Below are 21,691 nucleotides of genomic sequence, written 5' to 3' on the forward strand. Positions count from 1 at the left end.
GAGGACTTTCTCACTTCAACATAGATTCTAACTACTTTCTACCCGCTGATCACAGCTAATATAGCAAAGCTGCTCTCTGGCATCAAACACAGGAGCAGCAGAAACATCTGGACTCACTTTACTGGACGTCCGACCTTAATGTGGACGAGCAGCAAGGAGGTGGTTTGCTGGTTCCAGCGCGTGCCGTCTGAACGTAGCATTAGTGTATAGAATGTTTTATATAATTATCAACGTCGATCAACATGCTTTTGTTTTATATCGCCCAGCCCTATAAAATACTAAACAATTACAATTATAACCCACATCTCTCTGGTTCAGTTCCCAAACATCCTGATCAAACACTGATATTAGAAACTTAACTGATTTCAGCCAAAATAAGATTTTGGAGTGATATCTGCCAGGAGGGTAATATGAAACTAAAACAATCTCATTTTGTTATTAAATAGTAATATAGGGTATTTATCTCAGATTTTTTTTTATTTTCATAAGATAATTAGTACAAAAAAGACATCAGAGGCTAATCTTTGGTCCAAAGGTCACATTTTGTCACTAAAGGTTTCTTTTTATCTTTCTGTTCAAAGGGAGTTTTCCTCTCCACTGTCGCTACAAACATGCGTAGTGTGAGGGATTGCCTTCGAGTCGATGCAATCAACTGATTTTCCTTACATTAGATTTCCATACATTAAGGCACAACTGTAACTCAACTGTGGCCATCTTATCTCATTTCCCTTTAAGTGTTGATATTTTTAGCATGCCCTCCCTTTAATGCATCGAAATCCTCAGAAATCAGCAACCTGACGCTCTGTCTGAACTTCCTGTAACCTGTTTTTTAAAAAGAAATGGGTCGGTTGTTCTTATACAGGCTGCTGTTTGTTGTTGTTTTATGAGAAACGCAACAAAAAACAGCAATTAGAGTAAATATGATTAGCGCTCATACCGTATCAGGTCAATATCAGAAATCACTCAAAGCTGCAGTAGCAGAATTTGATCAGAAATGAGACGGTTCTGATCCACGCTGAGTATAAACATTAGCATGATTATCCTAGAGGCCAAAGCAGAGCAGGTTGAGACCGACCTTGCTGGTGCGGATCTGTCTGTAGATGTCCGTCTGCTGTCGGATACGGTACTCCAGGTCCGAGATGTGGGCCTGGAGCCAGTTCCAGTGGCTGATGATGGCAGCTCTCTCCAGGGTGTAGCGACTCTCTGCCCGCTTCCATCTGTAAGAGGGAGGGGTGTTTAAAGCTGAGCCACATCAGAGATCACAAACATACAACATTCATATTTTTTTTTCAATGCCTGGATTTATGATTTATTAGTAAGCTCCAGTTGTGTAAAGGCAAGTAAGATAATCTTTTCACATGCATGAGACGGTCCTAATAATAAACACTGATCATTGAAGCATTTCCTCTTTCAAACTGTAGAGGTCAGTGAATCAGTATTACAGATAACACCCATTAATGACAGCTGCAGGGGGCATGAACGTGCACTTAAGCCAAAAACAAACATTATAACTGCATTTTAGAGGAAAGACAATGATAGAGAAGGCGTTTCCGTAACGCTGCTGTCTCCCAGTGTGAGAGCTCGTAGCTGGGTTCTCCATTTTACCAGTATGACACACAGAATGGGCATTTCAAAGGCAGACATGAGAGGAAAATGTCTGCTCCTGCAATGAGAGCAGCAGCCACCAGGGGTGCTTTTCTTCCAAAATGTAGGCCACGGCAACTGCAGCTGAACAATGAAAATAATGACTCAGATGTTAGACAAAGATAAGACTTAGCACTCCTGTGCATTCTCCCCTTCAGCTCTCGTCTGTTCTCCAAGTCATTGCAGGAGCCGGTAAGAGTCTGCTCAGAAAACGAACAGCCGAGGGCGCGGGAGGCGGATGAAGAGGGGCGGAAAATGGGGACAACGGGGGCTGGGAAGCTCTGCCAGTGTGCAGAGGAACAGACGGGCTTTAAAAGCAATCTACAGGCCAGAGTGCTGGAGGGGGTGGGGCTGGGTCAGGAAGCAGAGAAGCAGACAGTGGGATAGCCAATAATCCAGGCTGGGATCCTGCCTTATTGAGAAGCTGATCGGAGACACAGTTCCTGCACCTTTAAGAGGACACCAAGCAGCTTGATGAAGGATCGCTTGATTCCTCCTGTTTTTCATCTGCAACATTTTCTATCTATGGCTTGTTCACTGCAGTACAGTAACAGTAACATGCCGCTAAGCATTCAGCTGCAGTGTTTCCTGCTAGCACCACTTCCTTTCGCTCTTCTACACACTGAATCCTGTTCTGCTGAGGTAAACAAGCATGCACTCCTTTCACAAACTACATGGTGACAGATACTGCGACAATCCAAGACAACATGGTGCACTTCATTAACAGCCACTAGTCGTGGAGGCGATTCCACAGCAAAACTGAGAAGCTAAAGTATTATTGAGTCTCTTTAATCTGCCTTTATGCTGCGATTCAATGGAAGCTGGGAGGAAAGACAAAGAGAGACTGGAAAAATGATCACAGAATATCCTACTAGAAGGAAAAGGTTGTACTCCATGTGCTGAAGAGGGAATAGAAAACAGCACTGAGCTGCTATACAAAGAAACCAGGTTTGTCTGTAAAAAGCAACAGAAATAAAGTCATGTTTACATCAGGTATCTGTAACAGATTGGATCTAAGGCTACCAGGTTTTTTTTGCCCGTATGCGATCCGGATTGGATCTTTTAACGACACCGATCAGATTTTTTCCAATGCGACCCAGGCCACTTGGCTCTGTGGTCCTGAATCTCATACAAATCTGATCTTTTCACTTCTTAACACTTCTGTTCATTTCTACCGGAACAAACTCGGGACCTAAAGATGCAACCATCGCAATCCAATCCAAATATGAAACTGCTAATCAATTAACAAGATCTTCCAGCTTCTATTAACCACTGTTAGTTAATTTATTTGCTTTCAAATAATAATAATACCTGTATTATAATGTTGCATCAGTAATTAAGGCTAAATATATATGTACATTTTATTACACCAGAAATCAAATTGGATCAAAATATAAAGAATCTACTCTAAATCTTCCGATCAGGATCAAATAGATCCATGAAGTTTGAATTGACACCCAGCCCATTCAATAAGTGATTAGCTTTCTATAACCTGTTAATGCAGCAAATCAAAAAAGGCGTCATCAGATCCCATTGAGGGAAGGAAGACACAGGAACAGCACAGAAACCATTAAAGAAAGGTGGAGCTGCTGCTGCAGAAATTAAAGGGTCTCTCTGTGGAGGCTCATTAGCATTAGCAGGTTGTTAGCCAGCTAAGCGTTATCTGCATCCAGATTGAGTTTAGGCGACTGATGGAAGAGTTAACCCAGTATTTGTTTTTCTTTCTGCAAGTCTTGCAAAGAAAACATACATTTGTACCAGAAAATATTTCTCATTCCTTTCAGCTGTTGGCATCTACGGCACGCCTACAGACACAGGTTGAGCTTTTCACTAACTTTGTTGGATTGGTTTTCTTGGTAATTTGCTGAGCTTTATACCAACTTGCAACACACTCATACGCACACACCTCTCATACACACACACACATTCACTGTACCAGAGACTGCACCTTACCTGCACTACCTCAGCCTGTAATAAACTATTGCTGCTGTTTTATTGCTTTTATTGTAATGTCTATACTTTATATTTATCTCATCACTGTTACCTGTCATGTCCCGCACTTTATGTCAGTTTTTAAATGTCAGTCTTGTATATTTCTTGTATATTTGTATATTTCTAGAGAGTAAACGTAATTAATTTCCCTTGTATGTCTTGTACATATGAAGAAAGTGACAATAAAAGCGGACTTGACTTGAATTAAAAATAGAGATGCAGGAGCTTCAAACGTGAAGAAATATGGAGTTCTGCACAATTAAAATATCAAGACTGGTCCAAAATACCATAGAACACGGAAAGACATGGAGACAAAGTCCAGTTTGAACCCAACCTCATAATGTGGGAAAAAGGGATTTTAAAATGTCTTGAGTGAAGCGCGTTCCTGAAGCAGATGAACAGATTCTGCTGACCTACTGGGATTTTATGTTCAGCCCTGCCTCAGTTTAAAGCGAACAGCAGTAAGAGGAGAAGAGATCCAGAAACCGTTTACTAGAATCTGACTGAATAGATTGGAAGCAAAGGAACACCAGACCAAATTTCAGTCCAAACGGTCAGATATTCATCTGAATATAGATCTAATCTGCTTTGCATCAACAGCCAGGGCTGATGCTGGTGATGAAGCAGCTTTTTGAACATTAAGAGGAATTCCATGTTCCACTAGGTCACCAGATCTCAAAGCAAACATGTGATGGACTAGATTCACATATCTGTGCTAGGGCTGCAATTTATGAATCTGTTGATTATTTTTTGATTAATTATCGCATAGCCAAAGGTTCCTTCAAAGAAATTTCAGCCCTAATCTGAGCATCGACAAACATCCCACAGCTGAGATACCATCATGTTGATATAGACAAGGGCTGCACCATTTTGGCATAAATCAGTGTTTGTTTTTTCTGATTTGCCTTTACACTGATTAAAAAAAAAAACAAAATCCTACTTTCAGATTCCAAGTTTAGATATCATTAAATGCCTTCTTATCTGGAGTCCAATACATGCATTCCAACTTAACGCCTTCTACTGCCACCTAAAGGGCTGGAGTGAGATTCTTAATATTTAATAGATGCGATGAGAGCAAAAATTAAACTTGGAAATTAATCTTTCATTTATTTATTGCAATGATGTTGCAGATACTCTTCGTTATATAGACCCTAAATTAGATCATGATCTTGTTTTTTTTTTTTTTTTACCGATCTATTTCAGAGAATAGAAGCAGGTCCATCTGCTTTTTGTAATAATACACTGCTGAACCTCTGCGTTCTCCAGGGAATCTAGGGAGAATATAAAATAAAATAAAAAAAGTCTATCTTATGATAACTCCTTTTCCCAGGACTCCCTGTCCAAACACAGGGATTCATATAAACAGGACTGAGGAGTGTTTAAGGAAAATAATCACAATCGTCTGTCCTGCTTAAGGTCAGCGTTAAAAGAAGCTAAATTATGCAGTAAATCTATTTATAAAGAAATCACCCTGATATAAACTTTCTAAAGGTTGAGAGGAAATGATCAGGTGGAGGATACTTTAGTGTTTAACTCATCGGTATGAACCCACATACTGAAGCAGACTTTAACACTCGTAAGACTTTATGTATCCAATCAACAGAGATGAGATGCAGAGGAATGAGGAACAGGAGGTATTGCCCCCCCCCTCCAACACACAAAGCGCCTACAGCAGTTACTACAGCTGCCGTTTCCTGGCCGTCAGCACATTCTGCAGCGTGGCGCTTGTCTGGATGCAGCACATGTGGTTTAGCACTGGGAACCAGTACATCGTACAGACCCAGGAAACCGGGGGCCCAGATCAGAGCCAATACCGCGGCCCCTCAGAACGAGGACTGGCCAGACGCACCACTGATCATCAGTTAATATCCGTCCAACAATTCTTTGACATAATTTAGTTTTTAAATCAGTTCTTCAATACTTTAACTCTTTATAGAGTTTTTGATGACTTGTATAACCATTCATACACAGACATACATACCAAATACTTTGAATAGTTCAACATTTTATCCCCACAACTCAGAAACTAAAACTTTCTTTACACAACAGTAAAATATTTCAGACCTATTTTCCTTGGAGCCTCTGTTATGGCTTAAAGAGATGTTTTTCTGAAGATTGAATCATAAATATATCTGAATCCATCTTCAGGTTATGAAAAGTGTGCTCCTTTCTATAAACCGAACCCTTGTTTGGTTTGTGGCGCAGCAGGAAGGCGGCCCGCCTGTGGCTCTGCTGAGGTCTAAAGGAAACTCAGGTCGCCTACGTTCTAGGCTCTGGTGTCTCATCCTCTTCTCGATGATGCTCCTGTTTCTCTCTGGGCTCCTCAGGCCGCTGTAGGTACCAGATCTGCTCAGGCCCCGCCCCTTCTTATGACATCAACATATGGCAACTCCAATCACTTAAACTGTATTGTACCCGTTTCTCAAGGATTAAATCTCTTTTGGAGTCTCAACATATTATTACATATATTTTCTATTATTTAAGGTGACAAAAAAAGTCTGAGCTTATTTTGATTCTTTTTATTAAAATCTGTGGGCAGAGGAGGAACATCTTATAAAATGACGTAGAGATTTTAGACAAAACTGTTCTATTCTCTACTTGTAGAAAACAAATGGTTGTCACTGATGCGAATTACAAGTAGTGTAGCTTAATATGGCTAACTGAGCGAGCTAAAAGGGGCTAACCTGTTAGCTACTGAGCACCGCTAGCCACAGCTCTTTATATCAGGGTCTAACAGTTACTTTGTTCACCAGAAACAGATTTTTTCAGTTTTGTTATTGATCAGGTAAAACTTTAGTCATTAGACACGCCATTGGTGCCTGAATTGGATTTCCTTCACAGTCCTATCGAGGCTAAAGTTACCTTTATAGCTCATAAGTCACATTTCTACCTTCCACTCAACTTTCTATGAACAGCTTCTTCAGTAATTCCCCCCTCTTTGATGGATGTCCTCTGTTCAGTCAGCAGTTTGATTCTGAAGCCTTTTAGCCCAGACTGAGGGACCAATCAGAGCCAGCCCTTTTTTTTCCAGCCCTAATTGAGCAACAACAATGGGACATGGGTCAATCTGTCTTCTACAGGCCTGGCTGTATTCATCCATGGGGACAGGAGGAACCCAGAGAGGCCTTGGAGCTGCTTAACATCTGTAGTCCTTTTAACCAGAAACATTAGGCTGAATGAAGATAACTGAGTGTTGTTTAATCCAATCTAAAACAAAAATACTAATGGGTGTAAAATGGCTGTGCTTTGGAAAGCCATGGTGGAGGGAATCTATATAAGCGAAGGTCACCTTCTGACACCAGTGCTACAAAAAACACTCGACTTTTTCCACAATATTCAGGGCTGTACCTGTGTTTCAGGTTTTTTCAGGTAGGATTCGCCTTGAAACAAATACTAGACTGATGGTATGCTGCCACGCCAGGAACAAGTTACAGAGCAACGGACAAAAGTGTGATAAAGAACAACAGATTACTCTGCAACAAGAACAGGAATAAAGGGAGAAATAAAGCTACTGCTATCGTTAAAAAGTCTTCAGCTTTGAGTCACTGACACCCCCCCCAATCATAAACATGCAGCTGAATTTTAAACATCTTTGTGATCTTCCAGTTAAACAGTCTGCATCCTTAAAAAAAACTTCAGCTAAATGATTATTTTCAACCAATGATGCGATTTTCCTTCGCAATAAACATCAGCATGTCTAAGTTATACTCCAAGGTTTTTCCATGACCTTGAAAGCCTGATTGTCCAGAATCCAGTGCTGCAGGACTTTACTTTAACATCTGCATGAAAAACTTCTTCCTTCTATTATAATGCATAGACCTAGGTGCTAGCTGCAACTCTTATTCCCTTCTGGGCAACAGCAAACCCACTTTAAACAAATTACCGCCACCTAAAGGGCTGGAGGGAAATTTAGTTTCCTACTATTGTTTATTGTATTGCGACTAAAATTAAGAGCCTCTGCAATTTGAATTTTTTTATTATTTTTTTGCAAATGCAATTAATTGCCCAGAACTCTCATAAACTTGGATTTAAAAGGGAAAATCTCCACAGAATCCAAACGTCAGAGTGAAACCCTCACCGGTTCATCTTAAATTACTCAGATCAGTACAGAAACTAATCTCAGCCTGGGGAGGAAATTCAGACGCTGAATTTCTGTCACTGACTGTCTTGTTTTAAAAGCAGCACATGGAGACAGAAAGTGAACAAACCTGGAAAGAACACAGTGCATAGAAAGGGATTAAATCAGCAGCCATCCTAATGAAAAACAGCATCATCCTGGACTGGTTCTGCAATATTTTAACCACAAACAAACTTTTTTCTCAGGTTTGGGTTCCGGCTCAGGTGTAGTTTTACCTTTTGTGCTTTGCTTGAATGACACTAGACATGTTCAGCCTTTATCTTTTAAAGGTCGGAGGGTTCCACCACCTTCACATTACAGAAGTCCAGCTGTTTGCTGTAGGGAGGGGGAGGGGTCACTCCACTAAACTTATCTTCTTGCTTTTTTTTTTACAAGTAAGGTCAAATTCATTCCCATCAATGCTTCCCTAAAGAGAACAAAGCCTGTGCCTGTTATTTTCATCATATTGCTCCTTCGTTCTCCACGTGATACCAAACTTTTCTCTGCCTTTAGCTTCATTTTTCCACTCTGAACAGTCTTTTCTTTCAGCAGAGTCTTGAACACCATCAAACGCTTTGTTTTACCTTCTTGAGAGCTCAAACCTCTACAACACAAGCTCATCCCTGCAGAATAACTTTCCCAGAATGAAATTACACACTGCAGGAACGCAGACAGCAGCAGCTGCTTTTGGTGCCCTCGAAATTATTTGTTTACAGCTCTGCTCACATCTAATAGTTCTGAACACAATTGCCATTCTTCTCATGGAGCATTAAAAGCTTTTTTTCAAGGCAGGCCTTCCCTCCCTTCTTTACTGCAGTCATTGCAAGTGTTGGTCAACTATTTCACAACACGGTCATAAAACAAGCTTTACATCCAGTTACTTCTGCTGTTAACCAAAGCAAGGAGCACAAAGAAACGCGTCAGAAAACCCTGATAGAAACCAGCAATTTGAGGGTCTCACTGCAGCCTGACGCAAACACATTGTTAAAGGTTTAAGTGCTCCAACTGTGAAGGTCACTTCTACAGACTTTGCTTTTGGCTCCATGACAAGCCAGCAAGAGTTGGATGTGTTTGGCCAAAGCTCACAATGAGGAAGTTACCTTTTTATCTCAACTTGGAGCGAAGCAACAGTTCAAGGTAACATATTTATTTCTGCAGACATTTGAAAAAAAAAAAAAAGCAGGATTGCAGAACGCTCTTAAACTTTAACACTTCAAAGCTAATTCAGTATAAACAGGCATGATTAAGCACACTAACAAATAGGAGATGAAATAAGAATTAAAGTTGGGAAGATTGGGGCAAATCTCCAGCCCTGATCAGGAATCGGATGGACAACATTCTTTGGCACCAGCAGAGGCAACAATCTTCGGTGAGGAGGCATCCGTAAAGCCTTTAAAAATCAAGTCAGAGGAAGCAAAAGAGCCTGGAGAAAAGAAACTATGTTCTCAGGAGGCAATCGGATGTTCAGCCTGCTACAGACTTCAAAAGAGGGAGGAATTACAGCAAAGCTGCTCACTTTTATACCCCTCTAATAAAACAAGCTGGATACAAATATATATATATATATATCTAAAGATATGATTGTTGAATTATGAGTTTTTACGTATCATAAACCTCCATTTTTAATCTGCTAAAAAAAAATAAAAATAAAAATATATGACCATATTTATGCCAACATATTCATCCCTTTAATAGTCAGATTCCAGGGGAGCAGACCTATGCAACACTCAATGATCCCTTCACACAAAAACAAAACATTTTTTTTGTTATTCAAAAATCTAAATATCAATATCATCTATAGTTCGATCAGCCACAGATATCTAAGAGGGTCCAAGTTAAGAATTAATATAAAAAAGCAAAGGCCTCACAATTACAACCCTTTAGAGCGTGAACATTTACTTAAATTAGCAAAGATTAAAGAAATCTGCACCGTAATACGACTAACAAAGTAAAACACAATCTAAAAACAGCCATTAAGTCTTTATTCTACAATCAAGGATTTTAAACTCTTTGACTGAAATGAAAAACTAGCTTTACTCTGAAACACCAACTAGACTGAAGCATGTCATTTTTTCCTTCCTGAAGTCTTTCAGGACAGCTGGTTGGATTCATCTTCAACAGGAAGAAACTGTTCGGGAACCAGGATTAGGGATGAGGCCGACCAGCCGGACGGGGTGTGGGGCAGGGAAAAAGAGAGAGGGCAAATTCAGGCGGAGAGCTGCAGCAGTCATTACATAAAAGAGAGGGGTTATGTAACGCCTGTGGGTTTGTGTTGGGGAACTCGGGTCGAGCTAAACACATCCAGATGTGTCAAGCAGGACAGAAAGCTATACAGGCCCTGGAAGCTCAAACATACATGGAGAGCAGCGATGAAGGGAAGAAACAACACGCCTAAGTGACTCAGACTGCAGAGTAATGCTCAGCCATAGGCATGAAAGGCACGCTGGAGTCCCAATTACCCTACTGATCATACAAGCAGCCTGTTGCCTGGATCATCGCTTCATCGCTTTTTAGCACCGAATCTGCTTTTAATGATCAGATTACAGAAATGTTGGCATTTTCATTGTTCAATAAGCCATTATGTAAGAGCTGAGATTTCCTGATGAGCATTTTTTGTTGCCTCAGAAACGAGAAACCGTGCCCACTCGTTTCTTAACACAGAACACTCCGTGCTCCTTGAAACAGACCTGATCTAATGAACACAGATGATTCCAACGCCGTTTCTGAAACTAGCTGAACCCCCCCGCCGACTGGTACTCGACGCTTTGGATCCCTCAGTTACAAGAGATGAAAAAAGGCCGACAACATGAGCTCCTGAGATACAGGAAACCACGTCTATAGAACAAGCAGGGCGGAAAGGAGGATCTGGAAGCAACACCAGCAAACGGGTTATTTTCATACCCGGCTGTCAGCCCAAAACAAGGCCTTAGAGAGCCCAGCACTCCTAGAAGACATTAAATGGTTAATAGTTGGTGTTGTAGCACTTTAAGTGAGTAATTATTAAGTGAAACCAAACGATGAGAGAGTTTAGCATAACGGCTCTATAAAGCCACACAGATCACAGCCTAGAAGACAAATAAGGACACAATGAATGAAGGTTCAACAGAGCTGAGAACCTGTTTCCAACCTGTTCAATCACAAGCTGCATGGAGGTGCTTTTCACTTAGTTAAACTCAAATATTTACAGGGCTAAATTTAATAAAAATGCTTAATGTTCGCCATCTTCAAAATGTGGCTCATTTAATGAACTCAATACATTTAGTTTATCTTATTTAAGCGCAGGTGGCAAATACCAACGAGTGGTGACACTCCCATCGACTCAAAGAGCAAGTCTTAACTAGCTGCTCTCGCTTTAAGATTATGTTTAGGTAGGAAAAACTGACTTCAGCAGGATTAGCAGCACTCAGGGGAGTGCATGATTACAATAGAGGCTAAATTAGGTTTCTTTCACAAGGATCTGCATCCGGTCGGTGGTTGTTCACCCACTTTTGCTCCTTCTAAAAACTAAAAGACTCAAGAACAGATGAGCAGAACTAAAACACAAGGTCTAACTGCATAATCAGTCACTAAAGGCCTCATTCCTGAAAGCAGTGCAGTGGAAAAAGGGCCTCTTCTCTGTGATCTAAAATACCAGAGAGTCACTAGATGTTAACAAAGACCAAATTCCCAAAAGGCTTTTGCTGCCTCACAGTACAGCACAAAAAACAACAACAAAATAAAAACAGACAACAAAAAGGGTGGAGACTAGAAATGATTATGGTTAAGCCGAGCAGGAACAAGCTGTGACACGGTCGCTGTGAAGAGAAATCCACTCATGATCAACCAGATGCCACAAGGGAAGGAGCAGCGTGTATAAAGTTAAAAAATGAGTAGATTCAAAGATTGCATCAACCACAAAAACCTTCACAGTATTTATTATAAACTGGCTGTTCTTACTTTATGTTTTTTAACGAATCATTTGTTCTTTTCTTTCACCGGATCTTCTACACAACAAGCCTGAGCGACATAAGCTGGTCATAAGTACATTCACGATGCTTAATAAGTTTATCATGATGTTTTAATTGTTTTTGTTTTGACCTCATGAGGAAACGGTTAATAGATCAAAATTAATAGACTCTAAAACGTGCCTTTAGCTGACAGAGCGACCCATTTAAAGCAGGGATTATACTGAAAACAAATATGTAAACATTTTGCATTTCAGATAACAAACTTGTCCGTCTGTCAATATTCTCCATCAAGAACTCAAGTGGAAAAGTTTGAATTTCACCTGGTTTTATTTTGCAACAAATCTTAACAGATTAATCAAATCAGAAAAAAATAAATCGAGAGATTAATCAATTTTCAAAATAATGTTAAGCTGCAGCCCAAATCATTTGCAGAACAACCTTGAGCGTTTAGAAAGGGCTTCTAAATAAACTGTAATGTTTTTAAGAATAGTTTGAAACCACACCAATTCCATTTACAGCCATCATGATTCAGTCCTGACAACTTCTTTACATCTTCTTCTAACTGAATATAAATTCTATATTTGATGACCACTTGCTCAGCTGGACGGTTTGCTGCTAAATCCATGGCTGGATGACATGGAAGGATCTCCTCATATCCCGTTTTATCAAAAGATACTTTGACCAAGATTTCCCAGGATTGAATGAATGAATTATTAAAGGGGAATCTGTCTGTATGATTGGGTCGATTATAATGTTCTGTATATGAAAAGAAGAAGACGACATGAATGATCAACCTCCATTTCTTTAATTTTGTATGATCAACGATCGGCCAATACTTAGAGGTGAAAACAATCTTATCTACCTCTGCTAAAGGTCTGAAAATACTAATAATGGGTACTGTTCAGTGTCTTTTTAGTGAGATAAGGTAACCACAGACAGAGTCAGTTATTTAATAAAATAAAAACTGGCATATAAGGCTTATTAAAGATCAATAATCACAAATCGACCAGGAACCAGCGATCTGCGCTCCCCTACCTGTGATTAACTGTTTAGACCCTAAATATGACCAATAGTGGAGTTCTAGATCCCGAAGCTCTGAAATCATTTAAAAATGTGATTCTAAAGAAAATACTGACAACTTTAAACTTTTCCTTTTTAAATCTAAAATACATAATTATGCTGGGTAAAGATATAGCATTAAGATGAAAGCAGGTTGGAAACAGATAATCCACTAATTTAGTAATCAGGGAAAACTTGACTTTAGTAAACAGACTAAAACAAACTTAGAGCCGTAATTAAGCCAAAGCTGAAGAGAAGATGTTTATATTATATAATATAATGCAAAGCCTTCTTTTCTGTAAATATGCTCCATCTTTTAGTGGCCTTTCTGACCATTGAACTGTTAAGTTACATGTATTTTTGTTGGGTTTTTTTCCTCATCAACATTCAAAATATGCTATGGATGTTTTTTGATGTTCGGTATAGCTCGATCAACTACTGAAATGATAACTGTAGCCCTATAACGAGAACACTTAGCTGCTGGAAAGGTCCATGGTAAATGTTTATCAAATCTTTTCCCCAGTAGGTCTATTTTTGTATTTAAAAGACTTGGGATAAAATTATCTGGGTCTTTTAGAGTCTCGTTATCGACAAATGATTGTACGCTTTTTCGGCACCTTGTTGCTGCAAAGAGAAATGTTTTACAAGCACTGCAATAAGAACAAAAACAAAAAATACCAAAAGAGAAGACAACAGTTACATAAACTGTTAAAAAAGCCAAATCCCACATAAAAAAAAACAAACAAAAACAAAAATGAATCAGCTTAAATTACTTTTTTCATTCTTATTTTTAGACTTTTTCATGTTAAAGCAAACTGTGGTTCTGTTCAGCAGTCCTTGCTTTCATGATCAGAAATTAACTTTAAATATTAAGCATCTAAAAGCTGCCTTTTGTCCTTGTTCTGTTCTATTCATTTTTAATCAATTGATTAAAAAGGGAAAATAGATTCATAATCAACACCGAATTAATAAAAGTATTATTGATAAGCTGTTTGTCAATGTTTATACATGTTTTCATAAAGCTTTATAACCTTAGAATGGGTTAAATAACAGACTGTTTAAGCCTTATTTCCTGACCGTTCTTTGAAAATGCAGAGTACTAAAGTAAAAACGTGCGTCATGAAAAATAAATAGGCAGCTCCCTAATTTCCTCCTTTTTTCTTTTCCAAGATGCATTTTCAGGTTTTTGTATCACTAAATGAATCAAAAACTCACCTATTTTAAAACTAATAGTTTTTTCATAATCTAAAAAACATAATCAGACCTTGCATTTAAAATCTAGATTAAAATTGCATTGTTTTACCCTTACTAGTATATTTTGGTCATGCCCTAAACTGAGAAAAATGTGGAATGAGATATTTGAGGCATTTACAAAAGTATTGCAGAAAACTTCTAACAAAGATCCTGAGATGAAAATGTTTGGATTATTACCGAATGACGTTACTGGAAGAGAAAAAAAATACCTCCAACAAATGTCACTGATTAGGGCTTTTAAATGTATCACAATTAAATGGTTGAAGGCTGACCTGCTAACGTACAATATATGGATAGAAACGGTCTGGGAAATCTATCATATGGAACAAATAACTTACTGCCTGAGGCTTCAAAAAGATATATTTGACTTTTTCTCTTCTTATATATTTTATCTTCTCCCTTATCTTTATTTATACATTTTAGTTTATTCTTATTTCATGAATTTCACTCCATTTGTGCTGCTTATTAATTAACCAACCATATCTATATTTGTTTGTTAACTCATGTTTAATGATGTAACCTTCTTTATGCTTATACTTTCAAAGTTGTTAGGTATACTGTAAGGGAAAAACAGCTGACTAAATGTGGATTTGTATGTACATGTCTATATAAGTCGCAAAAATTAAAATTAAAATTAAATGCAGTTTTATGGCTTTGAAGGCCTTGTGTGTGAATCAAAGTTATATAAACAAAGTTGATATTAATCAGCCCCTATTTGTTATTCCTGTTTAAAGCATTCAATTTCCCCCAAAAACAGCTATTTTAATACGTATTGAGATTATTTCCTCTTTATTTTCCTTTATGCCATCCTTAACTTATGTAAATGATGCGAATAAGAAGTTTCTCTCGGAGATGTTTTCATGCTTATGTACTCAACAGGCACTTCCTGTTGGGATATGACGACATTTAGGTCAAAGGTTTAAAGTCAACACTGAGGAGGATAATAAAGAGCAACTTTGTTAATAATCCACCCAATCCCACACAGGCCACTAACTCCATTAACACGACCCAACCACCTGCTACAGCCGGCAGAGATGTGCGCTCTGATGTGAACTTCCCATGGAATACATTTCCATGCCCTGCTGACACGGACCTGACAGTACAACAGGAAGCATGCAAAACAAACACCACACCTCCTCTGACCATATCAAACCCCCACCCCAAACCTAAACGTCACTAAAGGCTTTAATCCAAAACAAAAAAAACCACTGCTTCTGTTGATGCTCCCACATTTCCCCTGGAGATAAACACAAGGTTCAGTTTCAGGAATGGCGGCTCTCAGGAGGAAGAGCCACAGGAAAAGAAAGCGTTTTTGTTCCCCTTGGTTCATCTGAGCGTCTCTCCGCCCACACAGCTACACATGCTCCATGGGTGAACTATATCTCTACCCCTCCCTGGAGTTTGACCCAAGCACAACTGAGGCTGCCAGTTATAATTGTCATTAGCACCTGCTATGCTGGAGGAGCAGATTACAGCATGTGGAAATGGAGGGACTTTCTCTGACCACCATGACGGGCATTGGAGGGGGATTATTTAGTAATCAGATAATTTAATAATTGATTTATGGTGAAATGGAGTGTAGAGACTCTAAAAAGTGCCTTTAAAGTAATTATACCAGGATCGTAAAAACAAAACATTTTGCATGTAAGATTTAAAAAAAAAAAAACTCCAGAACTTCTGGTTTAATTTCATAAAAAAGTCTTCTTTGAGGAAGCTTGTACTATCTGATTAATTAAAAAATTAACAGATTATTGGATTTGCGAAACCATTTTCAACACAGTTATGAGATGTATCTGGTACCGTGTCAGTTTTGCCTTTAAAAATCAAAAAGCACGTGAAGAGGCCGCACTTACATTTTGACATGTCGCTGCTCAATGTCCACTCTGGACAGCTCCTCCTCTTCCAGGTCAGAGTCCCCCCCAGAGCTGCTTTCGGTTACATCAGAGTCGAAGGCGCTTTCTGCTGAATGAAGGTTTGCCGACCCGCTCAGATACAGCCTCTCCAGCTCCAAGGGCACAGATCCGCTCTTCAGGAACCGGCTGAGGCTGTCCCTGTTGTTTGACGAATAGTGCCGCCCAGTCCTCCACGCAGCTGAATGTGGGGTCACCTCCGACTTGCGGTTACCGGCTCGTAGCCTGCTAAGAGCCGAGTCCAAGAAGCCGCCCAGCTGCTGCTGGATGTGTCTCTCCACCTGCTTGGCCTGCACCACCTGAAGGCGTTTGCGCAGGCGCCGCAGACGGCTTTCGATTTCGGCCTGCCGCTTGCTGTTGAGGACCGTGCGTTCTCTGATGTGAGCGTCAAGGCTGTCCGAGGAGGAAGTGCTGGGCAGGGGGGGCTCTGGTGTGGCTGTTCGTTTTGGGGATCCCTGCTGGCTGCTGCCTGGTCTGTCCCCGTCAGAAAACTGTGGCTGAGCCGTGGGCGTCAGCGAATCGGCGTCGTTTAAACTAACTTGCTCATCCGAGTTCAGGCTGTCATGGTTAAAGGAGGACAGAGCAGCAGAGTGAAACTCAGGCGGTTCAACGTTATTTCCATCCATGCTGGGCGGCGCCCCGGTGGAATGCTTCGGTTTAAGAGCTTCTCTTACTGGGATGTGACCGGATATGGTAGCGGTGACGGTCTCCGAGTCCAGCGCTGGGTTCTGGGACTGGGAGTCTGTAGATGCGGGAGGCTTGTCACCGTTCACCGCTACCATGCAGCCAGAGCCCGACATGCTGGCCAGTTTCTTGGCCAGGCCGTTGACAGGTGCCATGGGCTGGCCACTCCCGTTTGTGCTGCCACTCATGAGGCTTTTCAGCTGGTCGCCAGAGAGTTCAAACTCCTGCCTCTTCCTCAGGAGGAAGTCTCCCCCACCGTTCAGCAGAGAAGCTGGCAAAATCCCGTGGCTTTTCAGCACAGACTGTTTGATGAGGACTCCTTGCAACTTGATCGACTCCTTATTCGCAGGGACAGATGTCACATCTGAGCATAAATAAGAAGCCACCAGTGGCTGGAGTTTACCCAAGGCCGAGGCCTGGGACACAGAGGCAGGCTGGGGCTGCTGCTCCTGCGGCTCCTGGTCACCGCCGCAGAAGTCGAGGGGGCACTCTTCGGAGGTAACCTTGCACTTGCCTGGGCCGCTGCTATGGATGAGGATGCTGCTGGCGTTACCGTTGTTCTCTGCACTGGCCGGTGAGAGACTTGAGGATGGGGCAGCCAGTTTGAAGCGGATGTGGTGAGCTTCGGCTGGGGCGTCGGTGAGAGCGGGCGCCATCGCAGCCATGCAGTGCAGAGGGACGGGCACCTCGGCCTGCTCCACTCCACCCGCTTACCGCCCCACCTGAGGACAGCCTGGTGACAACAGAGGAGCAATAAGACAGGAGACGTTAAAGCCAAAGAACGGGATGGAGGGCTAAAAGCAAACCTAAAACATCACGATTTTTTAACCCACCAGCTTTGCTGGTCAGTTAGCTTACAGGAGGGGGAGGCTAAAAACATGTGATTTTATTAAATCATTGAGAAAAGAGAAATAATTCCTTAACAATATCCCTTCATTACAAGCCAACTCAAACTGTACAGCAATGTGACTGCAGCTGAACCCAAACATATAAATAAAACACTTGCACAACTGGTTCTGTAGGGCTATAACTGGAAAATTACTACCCGGATCAAAAAGGAGCGGGCAAAAATATAGAGTCATAGTAATAACTATAGTAATCAATATCTTATGTATCTTACCCAGTCAAATAAAAAGTTAAAGTTAATGAAATTAGAAATAAATGAACTGGAAACTGCCTGAGATTAATTTTCAACCAACAAACTCAAATTGAAGTGAAAACATTTAAACAAACTACTTGAAGGAGAACAAACCCTCACAAACTTATTCAATAACTAAAACTTTAGAGCAAATTTTACCCTAAGGAGGTCCAGCTTTAAAAAAAAAATGGACAGTAAATATAAGGCGCTGACCTTGGGGAAATAAGATGCAAAGGATAGAAGATGGAAAAACAGCAGTCACCTGAGCTAAGGCCGATAAATAATTCCCACTACAAACAGGCACGTGCCAACAAACCCTCAATGCCATTTACTCCCCGAGTTGTGAAAATAAAAAGTAAAACTCGTTTCTGGTGAGGAAAGCAAATGCAAACCGCCCGAAGCCCACTGCCCTACATGTGCCCAGGCAAGTCTGCATTCAGCAGGGTTCCTTCCAGCCTCTAAGTAGGTGGATTTAGGCCCAGCATTAGCTCAAAGCAAATGATGTCATCCTGTAAGGGCTGCTCTGTCATTTCATCTAAACTCCCTGTTAAAAATCCACCTTTCCATGATATCATAGCTGGAGAGCCGTTTCAGGAATTCAGCTTGGCAGGAGAATGTCAGTGGCATTGAGCAGGTTGGGTCATATCTTTCACACCAGCTGCATGCGTGTTGATGGGAAACTTTCAAACAGGCTGCCTTCAAAGTGTGAAAGATAAGAGCTGCAGCTCAGCGCATCTTCTGCAGGCTGGGATGAATGGGGGGGTTCAGTGTTTCACTGCAGCTTCTCCTCGGCGCGCACTACGCCATGTTGGTGTTTCCGAAGCAGATTATGCAATACAATCCATCCACCTAAAAGCACCTTTTCGGCTCCAAACACGCCTAATGACCCCCAGGCTGCACCGGGGAGACTGAAAACGATCCACGTTGGTTAAACCCAACAATAAATATCGCGTTGTTTTTGTTTTTTTCCCCCCCTCTGTCATGCGTGAGGGTTCAGATGCGACAAAAACGTCCACATCCAGCGTTAGCCAACCATAACGTAACCATCAAAATGTCTTCCTGGTGTTTACAGGAGCTTTTGCGCCTAATGTCTCAGCAGAAAGGCAGCAGCGCAGAATCCGGTGGTAAAAGGAGGTGTCAGGGAAAAAAAGGCTACGAATCAAACTGTAGCATAGATGGAGAGAAATATCTGGTCATCCTGTAAACTGCGTGGAAATTAATGCGCTTTGCTCCTGGTTAACGTTCCTCCAAGAAAGCTGCTGATGCAAGAAACAACCTGCTGGTAACCTGCGTTTCTCAGCACAATCCGCACATGTTCTCAGCACACCATTTTATTCAGCTTTAATATTTAACTATTTCTATCATCTGGAAAAGAGCAGCAGTAGTTTACTTAAAGCTTCGCCGAGCAGGTAAACATTTAAAGTGCTGTCCAACCTGCGCACACTGGCGGCGATAGTTGAGGAAATTTGGCCTCCAGTTAAAATGTTTAATAACTCTGAACAGGGATGGAAATAAAACACCTCCTGCCATAAAAACACACCAACATGGGCTCTTTAACCAGACATGTTTGTGTCCAACTACGTTAAAACAGCGTTTTCCAGAGCGAAACTCAGCCTGCGTTTTAATTAGACTCCAGAAATAAACACAAGTATTTGTTTTCCGTTCATCCGCACCACCGGGCCGCGGTCCCAGCCTGGTCCCGGGGCCGGAGGGGGGATCTGGGCTGCGAAGAGCAGAGAAGTTGGGAGTAGACCAAAGCAGTCTGGTTAGCTCGCTAACAAAGAAAAAGGAGGAACCTACCACGTGACGAGGTTGCACTATCCGAGGGAATTTCGGCAACAGTCCCCTGCAGTTTGGGTGGAAAAAAACCAAGAGTACCAACACAACACACGAGGCCCTGTGGGTCACTCTGCCATGAATATATCCAGAAATAAACCGCCAGGCTGCGGAAAGGGGCCCGCTCTTCGGAGCCTCTCGGCTTCGTTCCGGATTCAGCAATGGGCGAATCACCGATCTCCAGCTCGCCTCGCCGCCACAGCGATTATTAAAAGCCTAGGCCGCCAAACAGTCCGCCCTATTCCAGATTACTGCAAATGTAGGCGATCCCACCGCAATCCTGAAGCCAAAACCCGGATTCCCGACGAGGAAGCGCTAATCCAGACCGAGGTTCGACGCGAGGCTTTTACTCTCGCTTTAGGGAGAGACGCTTAGAAAATGGCGGCTACCTCCTCTCCGTCGGATTGAGTCTGACAAACATAGAAGAGCTCTGCGCGCGCGCGCGTGGATGGGTGTGCGTGCGCTGCTGTAGGCGGGAGACGCTTCTCCTTCTCACCGCTAGAGTAAAGGGCAGATAGACGGACAGAAACGCTCAGAGCCGATCCACAGGAGGGCATTGTCTTCCCACAAACAGCGCAGTGCCACCATCATCAGGCTGCAGAGATGGCTCTACTGGTTTAACTGGAAATATCTCTGCTCCATCCCACATGCTCTGAGATCAACTGTTAGTGGCGCACTGCCTCGCTTCATCACACACTTTATGATAATCATTCAGAAATTTATCAATTCATTATTTTCTATATCCGTCCACGTGTCCTTATTTCTACAGGTTTATTCCCTGTGGAGGCCAGACAGGGATGTGAATCGCCCACAGCAGCCTGCTGTAGCCAGGAGCCGCGTGAATGAGCTCTTCAGTGTAATAAAACACCGCATGGTGTCTAGGAGACAGGCCCAAACAGCTCCACAGCACCTGGACAAATGACTCAAATTAACCCAGTAACTACAGTCTTTCATTAAAAAACATATATACCTACTAAACTTCATTTAAAAAAATCTAAATAACTCGATTGAAATGGACAAGTTACTATATGTATTACTTTAAATCAAATACAAGCACTTTTATTTCTGTTACATTTTATTTTTCAACCAAAATTTGGTGATTTCAAAGCATAAAAGGATTAGGGCCACTGGAAAAATAAATACAAAAGATGGAATTAGGCGACTTTTGAGGGGTCCCCGGTGATGCCATTTCATTAATGGAAGAGCAGAAGGTGATTAAAACGAGAGAGCTAGTTTAGTGGCTACAGCTTGATGCTAACATTGTTAGCTGTCAGAATTCAGACTTTTTTTCTCATATACTAAAATGAAATTAAAAAAATCAGTAAACTTTTATTTTTTCAGTGGCCCTAATCCTCTTCCATACATATAGGCTTTAAAAGTCTAAATATCTTATTTAAGAGTTCCATGCCTTTAATAGGATACTGTAGACGTGTTCTGCTTATACATACAAAATACCTGTAAACTCAAAGATTGTCAATTCCCATTTATATTTTGCTCCATTTAATGTATTATCTTATTTTATTTCTGGTTTACATCCTGCTGATTGATAGAAGATGACTTGGTTATTAGTAGAATAGAATAGAATAGATAGAAGTAGAGCTCAATATAAGTAAAAACTATATTAATACCCTTTAAAGATGAGATGTTGATAATTAACATGTCAAAACTTCTTGTGTAATTCTAATTCTGGCCATCTTCAGAGAAATCTAACAGTCAGAGCAACTGTTCTGTTATTTGAGGCGAGATTCTGTTGAGCCGTTATAAGCAGTTAATATCTTACCTTCAGCAGATAACTGAGTTATAGGAAACTCCCCAGGAAAAGATAAACTACTCTGTTCGATGGTTTGGGGGCGGGGCCTGCGTCATTGCTTCTTCTATGGAGCTCCACTATTTGAATACTGATTTTTTTTTGCATTAGTTGGTTATTTAAGTAGAATACTGTAATAATTGATCATGAAAACCTATGATTTGAAGTTTGTAAACATGGCCATTTCAGACGCTTACAGACGTATGGACAAGCGTAAACGGATGTAGCAACCGGTGTTCTGTAAGCTCAGCATACCGCATCAGGCCAGCATACCGCATCAGGCCAGCATACCGCATCAGGCCA

At 41.2% G+C, this 21,691-nt stretch overlaps 1 protein-coding gene across 4 annotated transcripts in view; it reads right to left on the bottom strand.

Annotated features, from left to right (window-relative positions):
* Positions 1–21,691, bottom strand: part of kansl1 (KAT8 regulatory NSL complex subunit 1) — a 54,461-nt gene that overhangs the window by 25,163 nt on the left and 7,607 nt on the right. The window contains exons 1-3 of one of the 4 annotated variants that reach the window (XM_015384569.1): positions 19,546–20,021; positions 15,867–17,340; positions 1,076–1,217 (exon numbers count right to left, since the gene is read on the bottom strand). In XM_015384569.1, coding sequence (XP_015240055.1) covers positions 1,076–1,217; positions 15,867–17,272 — 1,548 coding nt within the window. In that variant the 5' untranslated portion in view covers positions 17,273–17,340; positions 19,546–20,021. Of the gene's footprint in view, positions 1–1,075; positions 1,218–15,866; positions 17,341–19,545; positions 20,022–21,691 lie in introns of those variants that run through there. The other 3 variants (XM_015384565.1, XM_015384567.1, XM_015384566.1) reach the window with 3 other exon arrangements.

The sequence above is a fragment of the Cyprinodon variegatus genome, unplaced genomic scaffold (assembly GCF_000732505.1).
Source record: "Cyprinodon variegatus isolate N-32 unplaced genomic scaffold, C_variegatus-1.0 Scaffold316, whole genome shotgun sequence".
NCBI lineage: Eukaryota > Metazoa > Chordata > Actinopteri > Cyprinodontiformes > Cyprinodontidae > Cyprinodon > Cyprinodon variegatus.